Below are 27,105 nucleotides of genomic sequence, written 5' to 3'. Positions count from 1 at the left end.
CACCTATCAATAAAATATATTTAATAAAGTAGAACAAAATAAAGTTACTAAACATAAGTATTTGTTTTATTGTAGATGTTTTTCATAAAAGTTATAATTTTACATTTTGAAATAGCTGGGTCCTTTATGACAACACTATTTCATATCCATATTTTAGATAGTGGTACAACACTATGAATATTCATTTTATTGTGTTGTTACTTGGAAAAGGTAACATGCATTTTATTTTTCAAATTTCATAGATTAAAGCAACTGTTAACTCTACTTGCTGTGGTTTATGTACGTCATTGGACATCATTGGAACGAATTATAAAGTGATCGTAGTCGTGAACGAATGAAGAATTAAATTATTATTTATTTATTTATGTCGTCCTGTTTTGGGTATTGATTTAATTGATTATCTGTCGAAAAATACAATAATATAATGTATTTATTGATATATTAAATAGAATTTCCTAACAATGTGGTGAGTGTAGATATTTGATATTATTTTTTCTGTCGTCTGCAATTAAATCTATTAATATAAATATATATTGTAAGGATTTTTTACTACTTTAGAAAATATTTACTGCTATATTAGAGGTCTAATATTATGACCTACTGATTCCATTAATTATGGTTTTATGATAAGAGACAATATTGCGGTCAGTCAGCCTATTACGAAACTACAATAGCGAATTATACCAAAAACAATGTGATATTAATGTTTACATTTGCTTTTAGTTCCGAATCATTACCCAAAGAATTCGAAAAAACTACCGAAGTATTACCTATAGTTACATATGGCATTTCAACAATTGAGGATCTTAGGAGAGCAGAAGCAGAAATTAATTTGTTGGAGAAACTGAGACGCGCTGGCCTCAATGCATACGAAATGAAATTGTATCATGAAAACGAATTGGGAATTGTTGATAAGCGCAGGAAAATAGAATCATTAGTATTAAAGGCACAATTAGCAGCAATTTATGAGAAAATTAGTGTTTATGAACAAATTGAGAGGTAAATAATAATGTAGCATTTTAATAATCACTCTTCTAAAGGTTTTTGGTATTTAAAATTATTTTTAATATCAGGCCTTAACTGTCCACTGCCAAGTATAGGTTTTCCCCATAAGGAGAGTTTTGGCAGTAGTTGCCATGCTTGGCAAGCGGATTAGCAACTGCATTAAATTACCTTAATCACCTCTTACAACATAGACAGGAAAGGAAGAGATCTGAATATTATTAAGTAAAATTATAAAAATAAATATAAAACAGACAGACAGACACCAGAAAAATATAACAGTATAGATATACTTTTTTAATTAACGATAATGGAATAACATCCCCTCACCACCCTCCCTTCCCCCCAGAATAAAAAGGCAAGTTCGTTAGGTCATGACAAATTCAACTATAAATTAAACACAATGGTTTCTAGAAGAAATCATGTGGAGGTTGACCTGATGAACCTTCCCATTTTTAACAATCCCTTCCTCCCACTATAGATATACTGTCTGCTGCTAACTTATCTACTGATTGTTTAGTATGTACATTTGCTACCAGCAGGTTATTCAAATTTTACCACTTCTACCAACCTCTATAATTCAAAACCCTAGTTTACAACCATGCAGTGATGTAACAATAAGGTGGCAGGACTGGCAAAATGCCACAGGCCCTGACTCAAGAGGCCTTGAGCTCAGAAATATTTTATTTTACATTGTACCTGAGTATTTTATTTTACTTGAAAAGTTTTTTTTACTGATAGGGCCCCATCAAAAGAATTTGCCACAGGCCCCAAATGGTATAGTTATGCCACTGCAACCATGTTAATTAAAAGTTGTTATCAATAAAATTGTAACATGATTACAAAAAAAGTCTCAAAATTTGCCACCACTAAAATCTACTTCCTATGCTTCAACTCACTCAGTGTACTGGTAAAACTGCCAATACCCATTTGCACCCATTATGATCAGAAAAATTGTTTATACAATAAATATCAGCCTTTTATTGTTAACAGTTCAAAAAAATCAAAAGAACAACCGAGTACCTCAAAGAATACACCGGAAGATGTTTTCGAAAGGCTTAAAGACAAGCCCATAACCATTTACCCTGATCCACATCCTGTAAAGAATAATATTAAGGAAGTGAGTGAAAACTTCTTCACTTCAGAACTAGTTCCTATTACAAAGAGGCGTAAGTCATTAAGACGCTTCGAAAGGAACAAAGAGAAGGTCCTTTCACAGGAGGGGCAAGTGAATATACCTCTTCATGTCACACCAGTCGTGAACAGACCGGGCAGTCTGTGGGATGTCAAAGAATTACCAAAGAAACCACAAAATGTAGAGGCTCCTGACAATTGTGATACAAAGCCAAAGAAAAATACCCTATATACAATAAGGAATAATAAGATCGTAAGGCTGGAACCGCTGCCAGGAGACCAGGGAGTCGTGGAAGATGAGTACCAGGCTGTTGATATAGTAATGCCAACAAATTCTGCTGAAGAACAATTGCTGGAAGGCACTAAAATGGCAGTGGATGATATAAAGAAAATTGAAAGGTTCAAAGATTATGAGCCTGGAATTCCATCCAAGGTTAGTTATTATTGTATGTTTTTCTGAACTCAGCTATGTAATGTATTGGTATTCCAATGTACTTAGTGTGCTGTTCCTGTCTAGTAATGGTTAACATTTTCCATCAAGTCGTCATAGTCGTAGAATACTGACGGATCTTTATATGTAATCTTTGTCAGATCCGTTAGTATTCTACGACTATGACGAAGTGGGCTATCAGCTTGTTTGTCATTCCAAATTGCTTAAAAAAATCATGATTTTTGAGTGGTTACCATAGATATTTGAAAGGGATCCCAGTGATCCAAAGATCTGTGTCTGCTGGTTAATTCATCTATCAAAGAAATTATAAAATTTTTAGTTATCCCATATTTGATAGCTAAAGGTACCTGCAACTATCTAGTCCTGAACTAACTATATCTAATCATATTTTAGAAACAAAATATCAAATTATGTTGATTGTTTCAAATCATAGCCTGATATGATTGTTCCTTTCAGGTATTGTACCTAAAGAATATAGCACCATCAGTCACCGAGGAGCAACTTTCACTTCTATTTAATCAATTTATGTTGGAAAATGGCGGCCCTGTAGAAGTGAATCTGATGTCTGGCCGCATGAGGGGGCAGGCCTTTGCTTCTTTACAGAGTGAGTTCAAACTTATCACCAATGTTGTTGATAACAAAAATACCAGTGGACCTATAATTGCTTTTTACGTAAATTTACATCATACCTGCTACAAAAGCAGGGCCGGATTAACTATTAGATAGTGTAGGCGATTGCTTAGGGCCCTGCGCTTCGACAGAATTTTTTTTTCGACAGTTTCTTATTTGTTTATCTATTTTATTTAAGCATGTAACTACAAGTTTACAACTTAAAACATAACATAGCGCCGTACGCCCTCTGAAGAAGATTTTCGGATGAAGGTGTGAATGGCAAGTTCTTCAAATCTTATTAACATGCATATTTGTTTTTTTTTAATTAATGAAAATATATTCTTTAGCCTTTTTTTATATTTTATTGTCATATTTTAATATAGTTCGTAATACATTTCAAGTTATAATGTAGAATAAAAGTATGGTAGGGTTTTTTATTATATTACTGTAAGCCGAGTATTGTCTAGGGGCCCCGACATGGTTAATCCGGCCCTGTATCAGAGTAGCAATGCATATGTTTGTTAAACACGCACTAATTACATTAGTGCCTTATAACTGGGCTAATGGCTCTACCGATCCTAGGAATAAGAGTGCTTTGGAAAATTTCTTCATGTGAACTGTTGATGAGCGTGTTGTGGTCGGCGCCCTTGCCTCGTGGCGATGTCCCACTTAGATATATTACTTGCTACGTCATCGATATTGGTAATGGACTAATATATAACAAGTTGTAACTTCAAAAAAAAAATAAGTTGAATGAGATTTTATTTTATTTTTTGTACGCCATCCTCCATCCTTTCCCGAGTAAATGCATACCTTGTTTGTCAGCTACAAGCGCGATATATTTGAAAAACAAACGTTATTTATAATAATAATAATTTTTCATTTACATGAAAATGAATAATGAAATTTCGGGATTTTTCCTTTTTTATTTCCTTTATAAGCTAAAATTTTAAATTTCAAGTGTTTGCGTCACTAGAAGTACCTTGGAATTTTGATGACCGGTATGTCAATGACAAAATGAAAAAAAATTCTACTACCGATAAGTCGTAAATTATAATTATTATGTATAATAACAATATAGCCAGTTATAATGTCCTCTTGATCAAACATTCTAACTTCTTGCTTTATCAACAATAAAGTTAGACAGGGGATCAAAAGTACTGCTAGTCGCTACGACGGTATTAGGTCCTATATTCGCTTGGTGGGAGTACTGCCATGGTCACTGATTAAAAAATAAAACTTACCATTACTAGTTTTTCAACTTATTGTAAGTTAAGTAAAGAGATATTAGGCCTATTTTTATTGTATATATGTATTTATACATACATACATACATACATATCTGTCACGCCTGTCTCTCATTAGAGTAGGTAGAAATAATGGAACGCCAAATGCTTCGATTCAAACAAACCTCTTTTGCTTCTTCCACATTCATCAATCTTTTCACCGGTTCCGGGTACTTTTTATTTGGCCCTTCTTCAGCACGTCGCCTATTTAATCGACATATGTACGTCCGTCTAGGGCGACCCCTATTATGCTATATCATCGCAAATTCTTATTTTATAATGATGAATTTATAATTAATATATTTTAAATGGAAATGGATAAACTTAGAGCCTTTGAAATGTGGTGCTGGAGAAGGATGGAGAAAATTAGCTGGAGGGATCGAATTAGCAATGAGGAGGTCCTGCTTAGGGTTAAGGCAAAACGACAAATTATTAAAACTATTGAGGACAGAAGGGAAAAAATGTTAGGACACTTGATACGACACGACGAACTTATGAACATTATAATAGAAGGTAAGATAGAAGGAAGAAGGGGGAGAGGGAGACCGAGACATAGTTACATCAGGCAGTTCAAGGAAGGAGTTGGTGTCGTGTCGTATCAAGAGGTGAAGAGACTCGCTGAAAATCGTAGTGAGTGGCAAGAGCTCCACCGACAAGAGCGCAGCTCTTAAATGGATAGATAGATAGATATTTTAAATCTATCCTGTTGATACTAATCATTTACAGAGCAAAATTAATAGCGGTATCCTATGTTATAACATTTTTTTTTTATTTCTAGATGTAGAGCTGGCGATACGAGCGCTGGAAGAGGTCAACGGAACTATCCTGAGTGGTCGACCGATCATCGCGCAGTTTGGCCGGGGCACCACAAGGGTTCAAGAATAAGCATATTCCATTAGATACTATTGAAAGTTGTATGAACAGTGTCATTTCATTGGCTACCTGTTTGTATGTGTGTATTCGTGTTTGGTGTTCGATACGTAAGCGTATTTAAAAAATTAAAAAAAAAAATTGTTTAACAAAAATCATTAAATGTTATAAGTATAATTACATTATGTAAATGTTGGTCAAACTCACTCAGTGTTCCGAATTATAGAATTTATGTGAACTCGACGATTTTATTTTTAATATAGTAGAGACAACCCTAATAACCTGTTCAACCCATGAACCTAGGGGATAGGGATTATCAGTAATGGGGTTTAGCAAGCCTATTACTAACGATATACCCTATCAGATCGACCTTCTCGCGGTTCCCCCTGGAAACCATAGTGATTGGTTCATTGCTGAATTTGTCACGATGGGCTAACTGATCTGCCTTTTCATCCCCACCATTCAGCCCTCACTGGTGCCCCGCCAGTGTATACCGATAGTGCAGGATGAGGTTACAATTATCATGCATTAAAATAAAACCCATGAACCTGGTATAACGCACCAAACAAATATAATCAATTATAATAATAATTAAAGTATAAAAATACAAATAAGGGGAGGGTGGGGGAGAGGACATGTCAATTATGCGGATCGCCGCGCAGGCGGGGTCAACATTCCATTGTCATCCATTAAAAAAAAATTAGGGATGTTTGACCGTTGGGGAGAAAATGTCCCGGTTTATCTCTCTAGGATAAGGGCTCGAGTTTTACATAGTATTTAACCACGACTATAAATCTTATAAGAAATCTGAATATTTTTAATTTTTTTTATACCACAGGTGGCAAACAAGCATACGGCCCGCCTGATGGTAAGCGGTTACCGTAGCCTATGAACACTTGCAATACCAGAGGTATTACGCGCGCGTTGTCGACCCTGAAGAAACCTCTTTGCCCCCCTTTTATAGAACCTCATGCTGTTTATTTTATAATTTTTAAAATATACTTCTATAATATAAACTTTTCAAAATGACTTCACGTATAAAGTGTACAGTTCAGTAAATAGTATAACATACTTTAAAGTCCAGAAAGTGTACAATCCTTCCCAAAAATTACCATATTTTTCTTAGAATCACAATATGATAAATGTCACAATGAAAACACATATATTTATATATTTTTTATTATTAAATACCTTGAACAAACACCATCCCGTTTCTATAGTAGCGTAAAGTACTTAATTCTACAATTTCATCATCAATCATTGCTAAACTACAAGTTACAATACAAGGCTTGGCTCAAAAGACATTCAATTTCACGACGAATCGAGTTTTGTGGCAAATATACAACCACAAGGTATTTTTTTAAGATTTACATTTAAACTTGATCTTATCTAGTTCACACGAAATTTATCCGAAAAATATATGTAAAGTTTCTGTCCTACCCTACATTCGTCACTATATACTACGGTCACATTATCTAGTTATCATCATCATGGCGCATTGACGCGATATACAATTTGCTTAGCTCGGGATTTTTCCTTAATTATACATAAATATACTTTATTGTTCCCTCCAAAAAATGATAGTAGAATAATTAACAGGAGAAAGGTATAAGAAAAACGTCATACTGAGAAAATAATAGCGACGAAGAATCACTAAAACAATTTCTTCCAGGCCCTCCAGACAAGTGGTAAGCGAATTCATCGATGGAATCGACATCGGTAGCGAGTCTGTGAAATAGAATGAGATAGCAACGTCGGATGTCTCATTCCAACTCACGGACTCGCTAGCGATGTCGATTCCATCGACGAATTCGCTTGCCACTTGTCTAGAGGGCCAAGTGAACTTTGGATACAGAGTTAATTGAAACAAATGTTAAAAACCGGTAATTTTCTATAGTTCATCACCCTGCATAGCAATAGCATATTATTTCATTGTACATAACTGACATAACCTATACCACATAATGACCGAAGCTCTCACTCTTTACATTTGTTGACAATCTACCGGTCTGAGTGAAAGGGAAGGGATTGTTAGTATAGTAACCCTATCTTCAGTACTATACTTTATATGACCTATCACCAAGCAGCAGCAGAACTGCTATTAACCTTTTACGTTACACTATATACTATATAAGCACTTTCAGTAGATTGTACGCTAACCCCCTTATTCAAAAAAACTCAAAACAAACCAGGTTTGTCACCTATTTTAACTATTAAACTGTTCTGCCACTTTCTTTTAAATTGGGAATTAGTGTAAAAGAAAGAGACAAACATAGTTAAAAAGGTTTATGATACAAATGACGTCTTCATGCATAAGGGGGTTATTTTGTATGCACAACGTGTCCATTCACTGGTTGTCCTTTGAGGACGATTTGCGGCGCCGTTTCACGACGCGCTTCGGTGACAATCATTCACTCTCCTTCTTGGCGGGTGGTTCCTCCTCTGTAAAGAAAAAAAGTCCTAATGTAACATTATGAAATATAAACAAACAAGAAATAATAAACAAAGAATTAGTAAGACCGGCTGGTTTTCGATTCCCCATTATATTTTACTATGCAAAGATGCAGAAATACTTTATTATAATCAAAATCATTATTTCAATATGTTGAAACTTATTTTTGTCTCAATTATTAATAAAATATATAAATAGTAAATGTACCTTTGTACATTTGATTACCTCTGTCATTTTCTTATAAGTGGTATGTACAATAAAGAATAAAATAAATAAATAAATACCAGAGGGAGACTTTGTGCAAAAGTCGATTGCTTGGGTACCTCTGTTTCATTCGTGTTTCAACCGTAAAGCAGTTGTGTTTGCATGGCTGTTTCGGTTTGAAGGGTGGGATATGGTGAATTTACTGGGTACAGAGGAATAACACCTGAGTCCTCAGGAATGGCAACGCATGGGGGGTATCATGGGCGAAACAGTAAACTCTGTTATTTCCATGGTTACTGCTCATGTCTATAGGCGACGGTTACCACTTTCCATCAGGTGGGCCGTCAGCTTGTTTGCCATTGTAAGTTGTATAAAAAAAAACGTAATTTCTAATTGTTTTTACGCTTTGAGATGGAATATGTTTAAAGTGCATGTAGTTTGTTACAATTAAGTGTGATTTACATGAATATAACATAAATCAGGAAAATAAACCACTAAACTGCATGTTTTTCATGTAATTACATTGTAATTATTTATACCCTTAAACGCAATATTCTAGAACAATTAGAAATATTTTATACAAGAATTGGTAGAAAAAATATCTAATTGGATTCAAATATAGTTCCGAATGCTCCCGAATCGAATCGGAAATTAAAATTATAACAAATACGTGAATTTTGCAACTTCAATTCAATACAAATTCTGTGCGTGTTTTGCAAATATGTGTGTTGTGTACGTGACAGACGTACACAACACACACATTTGCAAAACACGCACACTAGTGTAATCATTTTTTCGTCTTATTTTTGTGATTGCATTGCCAATTGACTCATTCCATTCCCAAAGAGGGTTGACGTCAGGCAGGCGGCCGGTCGTAAAACTATAAGCCAAATCTTTTTGTAATATGGATAAAAACATATTACGCCAACCCCAAATAATAATTGGGATAAGGGTAGAAAGATGATGATGATTGCCAATCTGCCAGTACGCAGTATATTGTATTAAGATTATGGATAAAAACACAGGCTATACTCACGCTTGACTTCATGATGCGGCGCGAGATGCGGCACGTGGTGTGCGTAGTGTTCGGGCGGCGCGGGGTGTGACGGGTGCGGCGGGTGTGACGGGTGAGACGGGTGTGGCGGGTGAGACGGGTGTGGTGGGTGTGACGGGTGCGGTGGGTGCGGCGAGGGGTGTGCGGGCGGGTAGTACGGGTGTGGTGGGTAGTTGCCCGGGAAGCCGCCCGCGTAGCCAGGGTAGTAGCGCCCGCCGTATGGCGCGCCGTAGTTTCCTGGGAACATAAATATACACGTAGATATTTGCTGGCCCGAATTGATAAACTAGCAAAATTAATCACAGATGAACTGAAAGAGAGCCCGGGTGGACCGGACCAATCATAAAATTGTCTGGTGCCCAGAATGCAAACAGAGCTTCTAACTATGCGCAAAGATATGTCTGATTAAGGGGGCAGCCCCTCTTAATAAATACGCACGCTAAATGGACATAATTATCAATAAGATATAGAAATTAGTAAGCATGTGTAGTGATTTTTGTTCTAAGACCTCCAGAAAGTACATACCCTATAATGATCTAGTAAATAATTGGACAGTCTTGCATATACTTGAACCACTGGAATACATATTTATTTGAAGTAAATATGGAGGATATGTTTTTTAATGCAAATGTTTAGTGTTTAATTTGTTAATTTAGTTTAGATATAATTTAGATTTTGGCGTGAATTTACTGGGTACAGAGGAATAATACCCGAGTCCTCAGGAATGGCAACGCATGGGTGGTATCATCGGCGAAAAAGTATACTCTGTTATATTCATGGTACTCATGTCTATAGGCGACGGTTACCACTTTCCATCAGGTGGGCCGTCAGCTTGTTTGCCATTCTAAGATGTATAAAAAAAAAGGTATATAGGTACCTGGAGGTGGCGGGGGTCCAGCGTGAGGAGGTCCTGGGTGCGCGGGAGCGTTAGGGTTTGGAGGCATCATCATTGCTGAAAAAATAATTTCATGAAATTAAAATTAATTATTCATATAGAATATCAATGACTACTTATGCATGTTGATTGCGAGCATTTAGGTTGTAACATGTGAAGATGAATTCCCTGTCGATGGCGATATTTTTCTTTATCAGAACTATACTAGATAGATATTCCCTATTGCATCAGTGTCCTTTTCCAGCCCCTGATAGTACGTCCAAATTTTTTTTATATCAATAATCGCATCAATCTGCGTGGATAAGCGATATGTTACTTACGATGATGAGGCGGTGATGTCATATGCGAGGGGTGTGGCGACGGTGCGGGCCCAGCCGCTGGCGGAGCAGTGGGACCTGTGGGGCCTGCAGGACCAGCGGGACCAGCGGGACCAGCTGGGCCGGGGCCAGGAGCAGGGCCAGGGGCTGGGGCAGGGCCAGGGCCGGAGGCTGGGGGTGGCCCTGCAGCCGCGCCTTGGTCCTTTGTCTCCATCTTTTCTAATTTAATATCTTTGCGTTCTAGTAATAGAGAAAAGTAATTATACATTACTGTATATATAAAAATGTAACATAATATAAATTGAATATAAATTGTTTCCACTTAATTAAATAATTCATCAAATATGGTCCTTAAAACTATTGATATTTTGAAAATTAGTTTGAAAGATGAGACGAGTAAACTATATTACCTTTTTTTGTAGAAGTTCAAGAAAGATTGAGTAAAAAATATTCATCATATTATAATTCTCCACAGCTGAACATAGGCCTTCCCCATAATAGGTTTTGCCAGTAGCTGCCACGCTTGGTGGCGGATTGGCAACAGAACAAATGCCAAAAAACATTAATACTCTTAATTATCATCATAATTTCAGCCATTATCCGTCCACTGCTGGACATAAGCCTCCCCCATAGACTGCTATAAAGAACGGTCCTGAGCTACCTGCATCCATTGGCTCCCTGCAACACAATACAATATAAACATTTTACCTTCACCATCATGCGAGTTTCCACCACTCTCCTCTTTCACAGCAACCTGTTCAGGCTTGTTCAGCTCAGTGGTGACATTGCCATCGGGTTTATTCACTTCTGTGGTGGACACCTTGTCCACCTGAGTGGGTGGATTGGGTCCATTCGCTTCATTCTTGATACTATTTGCTTCCTGCTCCATGGTCTGTAAATTATATAGGACAGTGATAGTATGTTTATAGAAACTAAAAAGTTAGGTTTTTCCTAATAATTATATTGCAGAAAAATAAAATTGACTTTATTTATTGAGTAGTTGCATCACGTAACTTTACAGGTATGATTAAATTTAGTGCATAGGGGGGAAAGGGATTGTTAGTAATGGAAACTGAAAATCCCATTGCTAGCAATATACCCAACCAGGTCGACCTCCTCGCAGTTCCCCCTGAAAACTATCATGGTTAATTCCTGTTGAATTCATCATGATGGGCTAACTGGCCTGTTTTCATTCTTCACTGGTGCCCCGCCAGCGTATCCCGTTAGCGCAGGCGGGGTTACCATACCATTTTCACTCATAAAAAAAAAAAAATTAGTGCATAGACTTATCATATTTTTTTTTATTTATTTATTATTTTTGAGGAAATGTTACAGCTATAATAACTTAATAATTAAATAAATATGGTAACAATAAGATAATTAAAAGCTACTAAATATAGTTAAATTGAATTACAGTCTAGACAATTAATAAGTGTGCAAACACACGCAATATAACCAGTAATATATAATCACATGAATATTTTTTTTTTTTTTTTTTACAACACAGGGGGCAAACGAGCATGCGGCTCACCTGATGGTAAGTGACTACCGCCGCCCATGATCACCCACAACACCAGCGGCATTGCAGGTGTGCTGCCGGCCTTTTAAAAAGGAATATACTCTTTTCTTGAAGGTTATGTTGTCGTATCGGTTCGGAAATACTGCTGCTGGAAGTTGATTCCAAAGAATGGTTGTGCGTGGAAGAAAGTGCCTTGAAAAACGCACGGTGGAAGACCGCCACTCGTCCAGATGATTGGGATGAAACTTTAGTTTGTGGCGGGTTGTACGGTGGTGAAAATCAGCAGCAGGTATCAATCCGAACAATTCCTCAGAACACTCCCCATGATAAATTCGGTAGAAGATGCACAGAGACGCAACATCTCTGCGCAGTTTCAATGGGTCAAGTCGGACAGTAAGGCATTGACTATCGATAATTCGAGCCGCCCGACTTTGAATGCGGTCTAACGGAAGGAGTTGGTACTGTGGCGCTCCTGCCCACAGGTGAGAACAGTATTCCATATGCGGCCTGACTTGGGCTTTATATAATTTCAGGCGGTGTTCTGGCATGAAATATCGTCTCACCCTATTGAGCACTCCTAACTTTTTGGAAGCTATCTTAGCCTTCTCCTCCAGATGACCGCAAAACTGGACGTCGCAAGATATATCAACGCCCAGAATTCCTAGACTTGACTTTTTATCAAGGGAAGTGCCCTGAAAGTGAGGAGATACGACAAACGGCGTCTTTTTTGCGGTAAACGCGCAGACTTGTGTCTTTTTGGGGTTAAATTGGACAAGATTTTGTTCACCCCAGATCGAAACTTGATGGAGTGAAGTTTCGATTTCAGACACAAGTCTATTCCGGCACTCATCGGTATGTGCCCGCGAGATCTTTGCATGACCAGTATATAATGAATCTCCTGTACTGTCGTCCGCATAGCAATGAATATTACTTATCTGTAACATATCATTGATATGCAGAAGAAACAGAGTCGGAGATAGTACACAGCCTTGCGGGACACCAGCATTCAAAGGTTTTAAATCAGAGCATGCACCGTCGACTACGACCTTAATGCTACGTTCCTTGAGAAAACTGGCGACCCAAATGCACAGTCTCGCAGGCAACCCAAATGAAGGTAGCTTTGAAAGCAGCGCTCTATGCCACACCCGATCAAAGGCCTTCGCAATATCCAGACTAACTGCTAAGGCCTCTCCCTTACTCTCGATTGCCACTGCCCATCGGTGTGTTAAGTAAGCTAAAAGATCACCGGCCGAACGTCCCTGTCGAAAGCCATACTGGCGATCACAGATCAGCCGGTGCTCTTCTAGGTACCGGAGCAGTTGACGGTTAATGATGGATTCCATAACCTTCGAGAATAAGGAAGTGATAGCTATGGGCCTATAGTTAGCTGGATCTGAGCGATCTCCCTTTTTAGGGATCGGATGCACCAGAGCAGTCTTCCAAAACTTTGGGACTATGCCCGATGAGTAGCTAAGCCGAAAAAGACGCGTAAGAACCGGAGCCAACTCTGGTGCGCACGTCCTAAGCACAATTGGAGGAATACCATCAGGCCCACTCGACTTATGGATTTCGAGGGAGAAAAGTGCTCTACGCACTGAGCTATGCGTGAATTTAATGTCAGGCATAGAGCTCCTACAACACGTGATGGTCGGTGGTGGTTTCTCCCCGTCATCCAATGTCGAGTTTGACGCAAAGATGGATCCAAGAAGATCGGCCTTTTCTTTAGCGTTCTGGGCCAACGAGTCATCCTCCCTGCGCAAAGGTGGAAAAGATGACTTACAGAAATTCCCTTGTGCAGCTTTGGCAAGAGACCAGAAAGCTCGAGTCCCAGAGGGCAAACTAGCCAGTCTCTTGCCAATTCTACTAATATGCTCTGACTTCGCTGTGGCTATAACTCTTTTGAAAGACCTAGAGGCAGAGTTATACTTCTTTTTAAGAGCACTGGTGTTAGGATCTCGCGACGCCACACCTTTAGCCCAGGTTAGGAAGCACTCCTGTTTCAGACGAGATGCTGTTCTACAGGAGGCTCCATACCAGGGCTGGGATTTCCCGCCGACGGGCACCACAGAGTTAGGAATAAATAATTCCATTCCCTGAAGCACCACATCAGCAATGGAATCGGCAATGGCGTCGGGATCATCCAGTGTGAAGCAAACCTGCCTCCATGGGTAAGATGCGAAAAAAATCCGCATCTCATCCCAATCTGCCGACCTGTAGTGCCAAATGCGACGTCTACCCGTAGAACGAGGTGGAGTCGGACTCGTAAGAGGCACTTCGCTCCGCACCAAACAGTGATCCGACGATCCAAGCGGGGCTTCGACGGAGATCACATAATTGTCTGGGTGGGTGGTCAGCAGAAGGTCCAGCAGTGAAGGTGAATGGTCCAACACATCAGGGATTCGCGTAGGCGAGGAAACAAGCTGTGTCAGACCATAAGCCAAAGCAAAGTCATGAACAGATCTTCCCGCATAGTCGGTTGTACGCGAACCAAGCCATTCGGCATGGTGGGCATTAAAGTCGCCAACAATCACGACTTCAGCGGAAGGAATCTGCTCAAGCAGGGAATCTGTAGCCATTTGGACGTGCTCAATTAGTTGGTCGGTTTCAGTGTTACCGCTGTGGGACCTGTATAGGCACGCATAGATGCGGGGATGGTCATTGCAATCTACGCGCAGCCATAGAATGGACAGGTCCGTACCTTCAAGAGTCCCAAGGCGTCGACAGCAGATATCCTCTCTGACATACGCACATACACCGGCACGCGAAACAAAACAATGTTCAAGCTTATACCCCGGGTAGGTCAGGTATGATGTTTCGTTAGGAGGGGATATCTGTGTCTCCGTGAGGAAGAGCAATGCCGGCCGCGCCGTTTCTAGGTGGTGGTGGACAGCGTTCAGGTTTGAATGAATTCCCCTAATATTACAGAGGCTCACATTGAGCAAAGGGGATGCCGCAGAAGTCTTGCTCTGTTTGCCCTTGGTCCCATAGAGCGGAATTTTGCCCCCCCAGAATACGCAGGGCAGCCCGAGCGTGGTTGCTCGAGGGAGGATTCTCCAGCAACATGGCTGCTGGTACCTCCCTGGGGTACGTTATTTTTTTTTAAATTCCACTGCCATGGTATTGAAAGATGGGGGGACGGAGTTGGGGGAGGATTTTAGGATAAGGAAGGGGATGGGTATAGGATGGGCCTCCGGACTCCCTCACTCACCATACGGAATGTGGTCGCACTAAAAGTGCAGCCACTTAGCGTCGGTATTCTGTGAGGGTGTGGTACTTCCCCGGTCGAGCCGGCCCATTCATGCTGCAATACCATATGGTATTACAGCGTGGCTCTACCACCTAAACCTTTTTTTTTAAAATAACACAATCTACATGAAAAGGTTTTGCTGGAAGAAATCTCTTATTTATTCTCTTATTATCTCTATTTATTAGCTTATTATCTCTAATAAGCTCACCTTTGTACATTATGTTTATAATGAATTGTGATTAACAGTATGTTTTGTGTACAATAAGGAATAAAGAATCACGAGAGTTCAAAGAATATAGATGGCCAGGACATTTTCTATAGCGGTTTATCGGGAATTGGAAAATACTTTAGTGGCAATTTATGGAAAGATTATTTATTTATTACATCAACTGGATGAGCTTTACAGTCTTCCAATACGCTCACCCAGGAAAGCATCAGTACAATAACACATATAAAAAGGCATTATACACATAATTAAAAGGAATTATATTGAAAAGATTTAATTTAACTAGAAATAACATTAAAGCCTAAATGTCTGAACACAAACACTTTGTAGTCATTCGACAAAACTCTAGCAAGTTGGAGGCAAATACGTCCAATTGCGGGTAACGGCTCAAAATGTCACAGAGTAGTTTCAATGCAAGAGATAGGGGAGCTTGTTTAGTTATATGTAATAAATTTTAAGGCAACTCACCTGGTCCTTCTGGTCGGCGAGGGAGAGCGCCGGATGTGTGGGATGTGAGGCTAGCGGCGCTGTGGGCGCGGCGGGCGCGGGCCCGGGGGCGGCGGGGGCGGCGGGGGCGGCGGGCGCGGTGGGCGGGGCCCCGCGCCGCATCTGGTCGAGCGCTCGCTCCACCATGCGCTGGAAGGTGTCCTCGTCCACCGCTGGCTTGCAGTGCTAACATTATTAAAGTTCATGTCACACTAGAGAACTAGCGACACCAAAGTTTCCACTTTCGTAACGTACGCATTACACAAACTAAAAGCAAGTAACATTGCTAGCAATATATCTTGTCCGTACTATTCCCTCTACAACCAGAGGAAGACTTTGTACAAAAGTCGATTGCTTGGGTACCTCTGTCCCATTCGTGTTTCAACCGTGAAGCAGTTGTGTTTGCATGGCTGTGTTTCGGTTTGAAGGGTGAGATATGGCGTGAATTTACTGGGTACAGAGGAATAACACCTGAGTCCTCAGGAATGGCAACGCATGGGGAGTATCATGGGCGAAACAGTATACTCTGTTATGTCCATGGTACTGCTCATGTCTATAGGCGACGGTTACCACTTTCCATCAGGTGGGCCGTCAGCTTGTTTGCCATTCTAAGTTGTATAAAAAAAAACAACTATCATGATTAATGTTTGGTGAATTCGTCACGATGGGCGCAGTGACATTATTTATTTTCACCTATCATCCCTTGCTGGTATGAGGATGAACCTTGACGAAAGATGACCCTTGAACGATGAATATTTTTCGATTATAGCAATACATAACACACAAAAAGTGTAATATAATAAAAAATATTGAATACACTCTGGTATAAACAAAAAATATATAGTCCTTGGAAGCTTCTATACTTCAATAGTTCTTAAAAACTTCTGAAATTCTCAATGGTGCTGACTACTAAAGGAACGAAATGAAAACAGAAATTAGAGTCCAATTTACATTTCCTTACCTTCTTAAGTTCTTCTTGGAACGATTCACTGCTCTCGATAAATTTCCGTTTCTTCGCCTCAAACTTCTCCTCGATTTGCTGCAGTTCATCTTCCAACTTCTTTTGGTGCATTGTCAATGACTGCACCTGCTTCTTAAGAATCTGTAAAGGCAAAGATTGGAGTGTAAAAAAAACTGCCTATAAAAACGAAATACGACATGAAGAAATTATTTTTCTTGGATTGTTAGGATTATGTTAAAAAAAAACCCCTTTCTTGATATAAAAAAGGGATTTTTTTATACAACTTAGAATAGCAAATTCGCTGACGGCCCACCTGATGAAAAGTGGTAACCGTCGCCTATAGACATGAACAGTACCATGGACATAACAGAGTATACTGTTTCGCCCATGATACCCCCCATGCGTTGCCATTCCTGAGGACTCAGGTGTTATTCCTCTGTACCCAGTAAATTCACGCCATATCCCACCCGTCAAACCGAAACACAGCCATGCAAACACAACTGCTTCACGGTAGAAACACGAATGGGACAGAGGTACCCAAGCAATCGACTTTTGTACAAAGTCTCACTCTGGTGAAGGTACTTCGATTACTGAAACTATATTATTATTATTGATACAGAATGTATTAAAAAATAATCAAAGTGGGAAGTAGTGACACTGTTCAGGTCAATCTATATGTGGTCTCTCATTGAATTTGTCATGATGAGCCATTTGAACCAATATCATCCTTTACCTATCCTCAACAGGGCCCCACCAGTGTAAACCAATAATTTGGGAAGGGTTTTCACACTATTACCTTTTTTTTATAATAACACGACATACCACCACAATATCCTGAGGGAAGATGGGGACATACCTATGTACATTCTACTAATAAATATGGTCTACTCTCAACAGTTGGCTGCACTATGCCGGTTCACTAAGTGCTTTCTCACGCTATGTTTAAAGAATTATTTATTATTTATTTAACTCTTTATTGCACCATAAATAAAAATATACAATGAAAAGTGAATAATTCAAGTGAAATACAGTAACATAAATACAAATTGAAATATACACATAAAGGTACAAAAGGCGGTCTTAACGCTAGGGCAATCTCTTACAGACAACCTTCAGTTAAAGGTGAACAGATAGAAAAGGGCAGGCGGCGCAAGAGTGAATTAATAATTTTTCGAATCCGAGGTTACAGAAAAAAAAAATGTTACTTTAAGCAATAAGTTCTTGTGAATGATGATGATGGATTACCTGCATTCTGGCGGTGGTGACGACGGATCTCACGTCTGGTACAACCGTATCTGAAAAGATCTCGTTGATAAGCCGGTGGTTGCGAAGGTACCTCGCGTACGCCACATGCTTCACTGACAGGCCTTCGTCTTGATCTGTAAATATTATTAAATAGATTACAATTTTTGTAAAGCAAAAGACATATTATGGGAGTTTTACCAGCTTTTTTTCATAACATTATATTGTAATAATACACACCTTCCTCATCTTCAGCCGGTTGTATGTCAATTCTTCTGTCCTGCTGCTGCTGTTCCTTCTGCGAGCCGCCTTTCTTGCTAGAACTCTCCTCCTCGAGGTTACCTACTGCTGATGCGATTAACTCGTCAATAATTATGTAATATATTTATACATTTATATATTTATTTATTATTATTCATATAAAATTGCCACATGCAATTATTTTGCAAGGTCATATGTTAAGAAATCTTAGTTAGGATGTATAAATAAATAAATAATTCTGATTTGCCCCAACAGTATTTCATTTTTTTATTATTATACATTAAATACTTTTAAATATGCTTGTATAATTACGTACACTTAAGACAAGGTTAGCAAAAAAAGTTCTAAAATAAAAGTTAAATGTTTAACTTATTTGAGAGACATTTTTAGTTTTTTTATTATTAATTAAATTGTTATCATTATTAATTACATTTATTTTATTAGTTAAAAAAATTTGTTACTCTTCTATGAACTCTGAAAAATATAATTAAAGTGGTAAAAAAACGGTTTCATTTATTAATTTTAAAATAGGGTGTAATTGTGATATAGCATTAAACAATTGTGCAAGATAACTTTTTACTAATATCAGATTCACTTTACAATTACTTGTATTTAATATTATACGAAGCAAGAAAATATCACTGCTCTAGTGACTGTTGCCATTCAGTGGTCTTTTAATTTATTATTAAGTATAAAACTATTAGATATCACATATTTATCGTTTACCATTTACCATTATTGGTAAACGATAAATATGGGGCATATAGTCTTTAGTTCATTATATATCTAAGAGATGGCGCTAGTGAGTCGTTATTACAGCTCTTTACAGAGCCCTTACCTTGATGGGAAAATAGCACAGCGCTTGTGAATACGTGTTATTTTATATTTATGAATGGTATGATAATAGCCCACTGAGGCATTCCCAATGAAACAAAAAAGTGTCTAAAGAGAAACTGGCTTAATCATATGTTTGTACAATCAGTTAAAATTATAAAACGTACTTAAAATATTATTTGGTACCATCAAATAAAGTTTTATTTGCAATTTTTAAATTTTGTTCAAATTCGGTTTAGTATTTAAACACTTTTCACTGATTGTACATACTATTTTACATATGAGTCAACAACCACACAATGCAATTATGATACAAAGGGCCTCCGATACAGTATAAAGGTAACTTTAACGTTTAAGTTACATGCTACTTTATCACAAGATGTACTGTTAATAAATTAGTTAAATTCATATTGTTTAAATTAACTACATAAAAATTGTTACGTGTTAAGTTATGGATATAACCTACCTGTGTAGCTAATTTCATTAAAATCCGTTCAGAAGTTTTAGTTTAAAAGAGTTAAGAAACATTAATCAATGTTTTCACTTTTGTGTTTAAATTATTAAAAATATAAAGAGTAGAGAAAAGATATTTATTGAACGGTTTTTATATCGAGATACATTTCTGTATCAATGTATATTAATTATCCAAAATGTATCGGAAACCCTTTAACTCTGATCCCAATTGGCTGAATTTCAAACAGGCCATGTGGCAATATAATGGCTTAATGTTGCCCGATTCGAAATTACGTCTTGAAATGGCATTATTATACTATCAAATTTAATTACAAATTTAAAAAATTTCACTGATATATTTTATTACTTAAAAATTAATATGAATTTGTAGTATAAATTTTATACTGATTTGTTACATTTTATATGATACTGAATATCATGATGCTGTAAGCTTAGTTTTATTGATATATAACTAATAAAATAAAAATACGTCATTGACATTATTATCATGATTTTACGATAGTGTAATAAGCCTCAAAGGTTGGCCAATGGCTGGTCGTGGCTCAATCTGCCGCATGGCTTGTTGGAACTTCGGGCCGTGTTTGAGCTTCACCGCGAACAATAGAAGCGTCCCTTACCTACAGCCTTATTTTTCGCCGCGATATATGCCAGGTAAGCGGGCGAATTGTGGTACGCCTTTAGAGTCTTTTCGTACTCGGACTATTGGCCGCCCGTGCATATGTACATGAGGTGCATGTGGAGGACAAAATTAGGGTTATTCCGGTGCTAGTTAGTCACAACGGAGTAGAAATGGGACGATATCACGTGTATTTAGAGTTACAACAGTTTTTATAGGGTGGATAAACTGTTTAATATTTATTGGCCAGATATGAAATTGAATAAATAATAGGCCACTTTATGGATTCATGACTCTGCTTATTCTGCTGTGGCGAGTTCCACTAGTAGCAATGTTATTTTGAAATTTCGTTTTTTTTTTTTAGTAAACATAATTTAAAAAAATCTCTGGTATTTTTAGAATTATTATTAAAATTTTACGAAATTTATTTTAAAGTTTTGAAAATGATTGCCTTTTGTCTTGAGAATAATACAAAAAAATATCAAAGCGCGACGACACACAGCGGGCTTGATATCTTCGAAACCCAATCCTTCAAACATTTGTACATTCACCAATGGAATGAATATGACAATGAAATTGTATTCATTAAAAAGCATCTTCCCATTTCTGCAACCGAAATTAGAGACATCCCATAACATGGCCGAGCGAACTGTATCTATGTAATTATGCTACACAGAAAATAGGAATCGCTCGGTCTTATTACGAAATCATCCACAGACATGGATTTAAATAGATGTCGCTGCATAAATAACCGATCCTATTTAGATGGGCTAAATTTATTATGAAAATATTCTAGAATTGTCAGAGTTTACTATAAAAATAGCTTTTGTACCATAACAGTAAGTACCTTAATAGTAAAATGCTTGGTTATTTTATAAATTTAGGGGCCCGCGTCGTCTATCGCAACATGTCTGTGAAATCCTAACATTTTTCTTTTAAATACAAGTGCTAATGGCAGTGAATTAAATTTAAATATTGAATAGTGAATATTCCGTAATGAGTACCAACATATTTCACAATGACACCATAAACCCGCTGTCTTTATGCTGACGTAAAGCGATAACTTAAAATCCATGTATCACTCAAGAAACGTGAACCTGTACTACATATTCTGTATTAATATGTAGGTACAGGTGACATCTTCCACAAAAGAATACCTCATTAGATAATTATGTTACTTTTTTCTAGATTTTACAGCCGATTCATTACACATTTACATTTTAATGGAAATATGTTATTAAATACTGTTTAAAATATAACAAAAAAAGGCACGCGGTGTTGCCAATGTACCTTAGCTTATTATTTTTATATACCACACTACAACACTAAAGCGTGCGGATTACGCGTGCTGACTAATATTTCGATACTAAGCTAGCTTTCAACATAATAATATTTAGATCTAATAATACAACTAACTTTCCGTATAGCGTACACACACAGTAAAACAAGAACAATATGAACAAAACACTTTACGGTTCCTTGAGGAAAACTGATAATTCCGCTACCGCTTACCGCTAGCAGTGAGACAGCGGACTAAACCCCCATGTTAACAAGCTAGTGACGTGAAGGCGTGGTTATACACAAAACTGATCCCCTTTGTGGCATTAGGTTCAAATATACCTCGGGTCTTGTGCGCCAGCCACTGTATGTACGCGGGCGAGGATTGGTACGCTTTCAACATTTCTGTGTACTGCGCCTGGCCCCGAAATAAACTGATTATATTTTATTCAATTAGCCACTCTTTATTTTACACATCTGTATAGATCTAGCAGTTTCTGATATTTTATCTTTATTTAATTAATTACTATTATGTTTATATGAATTTAAAACTTGTATTTAGAGGTAGCACGCATTGGTGACATTCTGGTCAGGGTGACAATTTTGTAATTTTACAATTCTATGAGTTAGCTGCGTAGTCTAAATTTCAAATTGGTAGAACACCCGAATCAATTCAATCATGAATCAACCAATAGTGTAAACATCACGTCACATTTCTAAACGAGGGGGGGGGGGGGTATATTTATAATTGTAATTATCATAACATATCAAATATTACCTTCTCAGCTTCATACTCCTCCACAAACCCAGCTTTCTCCGACTCGGGCAGGTCTCTCCACATGCCACCAATTATCCTTCCGATCTCCCACAGCTTCAGATCTGGATGTGCCGCCTTGACACTGTCCCATACTCGGCGTGAATACCTCATGTACGGCATAAGCGGCTTTTCTGGTGGCTTTGGCGGTTTTGGGAGACCGGCACCCTGAAATTACAGCATTATAAATGTAGACAGACATAATGACAATTCTATATTAATTTTCTATATATCACTTTGTCAGGTGATATAATTAAGGAGTAATTTTATATTCAATAAATAATCCATCGAGGTTTTTCCTAGAGGATTCATTATGGGGTTCTTCAAAAAGGGAATATTATGGTTTCTTCAGGATCGGCAAGGCGCACGTGATATCCCTAGTGCTGTTCACCGTTTACCATTAAACGGGCTGTATGCTTTTTTGCCATCTTTATGGTATAAAAAAATCATACAATATGCTTTTTTTTATTTAAGATACTTTAATGTGATTTTTATTTATACTTTGTATTGTTATACTAGCTATACGCCTCGACTTTGCATATTCACATTAGCTTTAATAGGCAAACTTGTAGTAATGTAGTTGTTAATAATGCGCACTACCAGTCTCATTAAGGCCATGTCCAAAAAGGTCAACCTCCACATGGTCCCCCCTGGAAACCATCGTGCTGAATTTCAAGTAAATTCATCACGATGGGCTAATTGACCTGCTTTTTCATTCTCACCTATCATAAAAATAGGCAAACTTGTAATATTTCGTGTCATATTATTGTAATTTTCATAGGTATCTTTATCCATTTTTTAAAATAATATATAGTCAATGTTACTCGCTGATAATAGAATTTTTTAAATTGATCATTATATATCTGTTACAAACAAACATACAAAAATTAAGTGCCTCCTCTTTATAAGTATAGAATCGTAATAATAAATTCATATAAAAATAATGATATTACAGGACTCTTTTTTATCCCCAGGAAGTCATAAGAGAAGAGAGAGTCAGAAGAGAGAGAGAGATTAACAGAATACCTTACTCCTGTAAGGTGTTCTCTTAATATTATTCTTAATACTTTATCAAGTACCGTATTATTGTAAAAACAGGAAGAAGAACCGGTAGAATCATAAATAAATACTATTAAAGTTCATTCTAAAGGAAAACTCGATATAAAACTCTAGATCAAGCACTCGGCCAGTATGGTAGTAGTAAGCTACATATTCCTCTTATGGACAGAGTTGCGCCCAGTAGTGATTGTTAAGGTAACATAAGGTTATGCAGTCAACTTACCGCACCGGCGCCTTTCCCGATTTTCTGAGGCTGAAATCCCGGATGTGAATGCAACGTAGATATGAAAGGGCTGGTCTTATCATCTTTACCAGCTTGCGAGCCCTGGCCTGCGCCCCCGGAGGCGGCGCGGCGCGCGCCCTCTGCACCGAAACGTGGCTGCTGTTGGCTCGGGGGCTGCCACCCCCCGTACCCCCCGGGGTGCCCCATCGGGGGACCACCTTGGTATTGCGGGTGGTACTGGTATTGGTTATGGTGCGGCGGTGCATTCATACCGCCTTCAAGCCAAGCAGCGGGCGGCAATACAATGAAAGAAAAAAAAACAAAAAGCATAAGGGAAAGGACAGGAGGGGGCGTGGCAAATAAAAATAGAATCAAATATGCACTAGGTAACTATAAAATCAACGGAATGTTAAATTGATTAGTTAGAGCGAGCATCAGTACTAGCATATAGAAGAATTTAGTAGGCTTTAATAAGGCAAACAGTGGATTGGTAGAAAAACAAAGAAAGTAAAAATATATGATGGCTTGTGATGTGGAAACGAAATTATGTGCGATTACAAATTAAAATTCCCCACAGAGTACCTAGATCCAGATGAATGTGTGAGAACGATAAAATTTTGAAAAAATAAAACAAATATAAAATAATAACAATACATATATATTTATTATATTTATATAATCAGATTGTCGTATTACCTTTCATCATACCGAAACTCATGGGGGGCCCAGCAATCATGTAGTCTGTTTCAACATAACAAAACATGAAACAAAACCAACATAAGAGAACAATGTAAGTTAAAATGGTGTGGAAAATTCAAAATTAACGGAAATCAAAGTCTGTTACTGAATGCAAAAACTTCGAAAAAAGCATAGAATTGGAGCCATGCTTCACAAGATCAAGAGCAGTTAGATACCAGCAATACCAAGATTATATCTCAGCCCTGCTAAGCTTGCAATGGCATCAACTGGGCAATATTTTATGTTAAATAGTTAGTTTTCAACAATAAACATTAAATCATAGACAATTTGTGTGTAATGTTTTGGTAAAAACTATTTAAATAACACTGGCAAGTTATAATCAATAGACTCCTTATAATATCTATGCTTACGTCTATACTCTACAGCTCTATGTCTAAACGAATGCAACTAATTGTTTCTAAGTGATAAAGTTAGAAGGAATACAAACGCGGATTGTTTTGTGGACTTGGCATCGACATTGATGTGTTTTGTTTGTAACTGCTCGGTGTAGCCATAACCAGCTTCGTTATCTGAAATTAAAATTATTACTTATTTATATTAAGTAGTATTTTTGTAGATTATAATAATAACATTAATTTCGTATTAATTTTAAAATAACTTCTACAAAGCAATTTCATCCTTCTAGACAAGAGTGCAAAGATATTTATCAATAAAATTGTTATTGCTAATGAGTAGGGCAACATACAGCAATACCTATATAATAGATATTGTAAGTACAATATCCATATATTGACTCAATAATGAATATATTAATTATTGGTTATCTAATATATAATATCGATAAATGTGTTTAATAGAAATGAACGTAGATATCCGACTGGTTAGGGGCGATATTGAAATGGAAGTTGATCTTTTTTCCATCATTAATGTCTACAGGAACCCAATGAGTCCATGAGATACAATGAGATGGTGATGTGTAATGTCTAGTTCTAGGGGAAAAGGGATTGTTAGTAATGGGCTGCCGACCCACTTCTAGTAATACACCCTATTAGGTTGACCTCCATGTGGTTCCACCTAGAAACCATCATAATTAATTCTAGCGGAATTTGTCAGGATGGGCCAACTGATCTGCTGTCATTGTCACTTATGATACCTCACTGGTGTTCCACTAGCATATACCGATAGGGCAAGAAGGGACTACCATTCCATTATGATCCATTAAAAACGTTTTTGTTCTTTCTTTGTGAAAGTTGACCTAAACAGTTCTATCTATAGATTCATTGCACAATTTTTTAGGACAGGGTATATTGATTAACTGGCACAAAAAGTAGCCTACATCTTTCTATATTGTAAATACTATATTTTTCTCTTGGAGGTACAAAATAGACTCACTTTCACATTTATAATACAATGTGAATTATTATTCAAGTCTCCTATGTTTTAACCCGTGGGGCAATTGGCTTTAAGCTAGCTCGCTACATCCACTGCATGAGCGATTTTAAAATTACCAAATTTCTATGTTATGGATAAATGGGTTTATTACTTACATAAATTAATGACCTATCAAAATTTAATGAAAACAACTCTGCAAATTCAAGTTATGCAACAGACGCTGTTGCATTAGTGCCCCCAGTGCCACATTTTTGTTTGGTAAAGCATATGATGCATAAACAATCAAGGGGTTAAGTTACGATACAATGCCTGCCATGACTAAAATTTTATATAATTTTATTCAAATCCATTAAGTACTTTTTATGTGAAAAAGTAACAAACAACCATGCTTTCAAATTAACATATTTGTAACAGTGCCTATTATAGTAAGATTTAACATGCAATATTATTTATATTATTCAATGGTTGAAATCAATATAATAACATCTTTTTATTCATTTATTTCACACTTCACTGCAGCTAATACATAAAAATACACAATAACAATTAGAAAATTTAATTAAAATACATAAGGACAGAGATAGAGTTAGACATTTTAAGGAGGCATTCTACAAGTGGATACATAATGAAGTTTATAAGAAAGGAATTCTAGAAGGAATTTTTTAAGGATAAAATTGGCAACTCTTTTTAAATTTCTGAATATCAAAATACTATTGCGCAGTATTATTATCTTAAATTAACGTAAAATACATAAGTAGTGCTAGATATATTCGGTCATTTAAATGTGTATGGCGTCACTAACATGCAAATGGTAATTGAAACATCTATTCCATAGTCGATCATAAATTGCAAAAACAAGAACAAAACTGTTTAATATAACCTTTGATAAAAATCACAATAAACAAGACTTCAGTACGATTATATTCACAATTAAATAAAATGTAGGTAAACATTAATCATTTAAAGTAAGGGAAATGGGAGTAATATGCAGATATACTAATTCAGTACCGGTGGACAAAACAGGTAGTTATAGAACATTAAACATAAATTTTGGAAATTGGACTTACCTATAATAAATAAATCAATTAATAGTCGATTTGAATTAATACAGATTCATTGAAATAATAGGAAGTTATTGAAAACGTCACGCATCACTTTCGAGGCGACGCCATTTCTGCCGACATTTTGTTGTTTGACTGCTGTCAATGTTCGTTTGGATTTTGACATTGACCATTTGTCATTATCAGTGACAGTGGACTGTGGAAAAATAACTGAAAATGAAACACTACCTCTTTTTAGATAGAAAAAAAGCGCGGGAAATCTCGAATAGAGTTACGATCTCGAATATATATTTGTATTCTTAGTCTTCATTCTTTCTTCACTGGTTATAGCTAATACTTCGTTTTGCTTTTCTATCACTACTAAAATTCTTTTAATACGTGAGGGATTATAAAACCTGGTTAAAAAATAAACTAGGAAAAAACCACAAAATTGCAC

The 27,105-nt window shown here is 37.2% G+C and overlaps 2 protein-coding genes across 7 annotated transcripts; one reads left to right on the top strand and one right to left on the bottom strand.

Annotated features, from left to right (window-relative positions):
* Positions 1 to 279: 279 nt before the first annotated feature.
* On the top strand, positions 280 to 5,593 carry LOC113512002 (RNA-binding protein 41-like). Its single transcript, XM_026895746.3, has 5 exons — positions 280 to 466; positions 724 to 999; positions 1,996 to 2,569; positions 3,044 to 3,191; positions 5,264 to 5,593. The coding sequence occupies exons 1-5, from the start codon at positions 462 to 464 to the stop codon at positions 5,368 to 5,370; spliced, it is 1,110 nt and encodes a 369-aa protein (XP_026751547.2). The 5' UTR covers positions 280 to 461; the 3' UTR covers positions 5,371 to 5,593.
* A 925-nt stretch (positions 5,594 to 6,518) lies between these two features.
* Positions 6,519 to 26,828, bottom strand: LOC113512187 (SWI/SNF-related matrix-associated actin-dependent regulator of chromatin subfamily E member 1). 6 transcript variants are annotated; one of them, XM_052893678.1, is made up of 15 exons: positions 26,676 to 26,828; positions 24,704 to 24,785; positions 24,214 to 24,258; positions 23,518 to 23,792; positions 22,200 to 22,403; positions 21,764 to 21,839; positions 18,199 to 18,306; positions 17,962 to 18,095; positions 16,717 to 16,857; positions 15,738 to 15,941; positions 10,986 to 11,169; positions 10,281 to 10,517; positions 9,943 to 10,017; positions 9,048 to 9,302; positions 6,519 to 7,797 (listed from the first exon to the last, which is right to left on the bottom strand). In XM_052893678.1, the coding sequence occupies exons 2-15, from the start codon at positions 24,768 to 24,770 to the stop codon at positions 7,763 to 7,765; spliced, it is 2,040 nt and encodes a 679-aa protein (XP_052749638.1). In that variant the 5' UTR covers positions 24,771 to 24,785; positions 26,676 to 26,828; the 3' UTR covers positions 6,519 to 7,762. The 6 variants fall into 6 exon arrangements, with proteins under 6 accessions (XP_052749638.1, XP_052749639.1, XP_052749635.1 ...); XM_052893679.1 differs by having other exon boundaries at positions 18,199 to 18,303; XM_052893675.1 differs by lacking the exon at positions 21,764 to 21,839 and adding an exon at positions 20,145 to 20,226.
* Positions 26,829 to 27,105: the final 277 nt, after the last annotated feature.

Source organism: Galleria mellonella, unplaced genomic scaffold (assembly GCF_026898425.1).
Source record: "Galleria mellonella isolate WM207_F2 unplaced genomic scaffold, CSIRO_AGI_GalMel_v1 utg184, whole genome shotgun sequence".
NCBI lineage: Eukaryota > Metazoa > Arthropoda > Insecta > Lepidoptera > Pyralidae > Galleria > Galleria mellonella.
The sequence above is the reverse complement of the archived record's forward strand: the minus strand, read 5'-3'. Positions and strand labels throughout refer to the sequence as shown.

Bases quoted from the DNA above. Each gene is read 5' to 3' on its own strand.
- LOC113512002 (XM_026895746.3), top strand. The intron at 2,570-3,043 runs GTTAGTTATTAT...TGTTCCTTTCAG, and splicing joins AGCCTGGAATTCCATCCAAG to GTATTGTACCTAAAGAATAT. The intron at 3,192-5,263 runs GTGAGTTCAAAC...TTTTATTTCTAG, and splicing joins GGCCTTTGCTTCTTTACAGA to ATGTAGAGCTGGCGATACGA.
- LOC113512187 (XM_052893675.1), bottom strand. From the start codon at position 24,770: ATGGCTACACCGAGCAGTTACAAACAAAACACATCAATGTCGATGCCA. The intron at 16,858-17,961 runs GTAATCCATCAT...TTGCCTTTACAG, and splicing joins TCACCACCGCCAGAATGCAG to ATTCTTAAGAAGCAGGTGCA. The intron at 9,303-9,942 runs GTACCTATATAC...TTATGTTCCCAG, and splicing joins TGGACCCCCGCCACCTCCAG to GAAACTACGGCGCGCCATAC.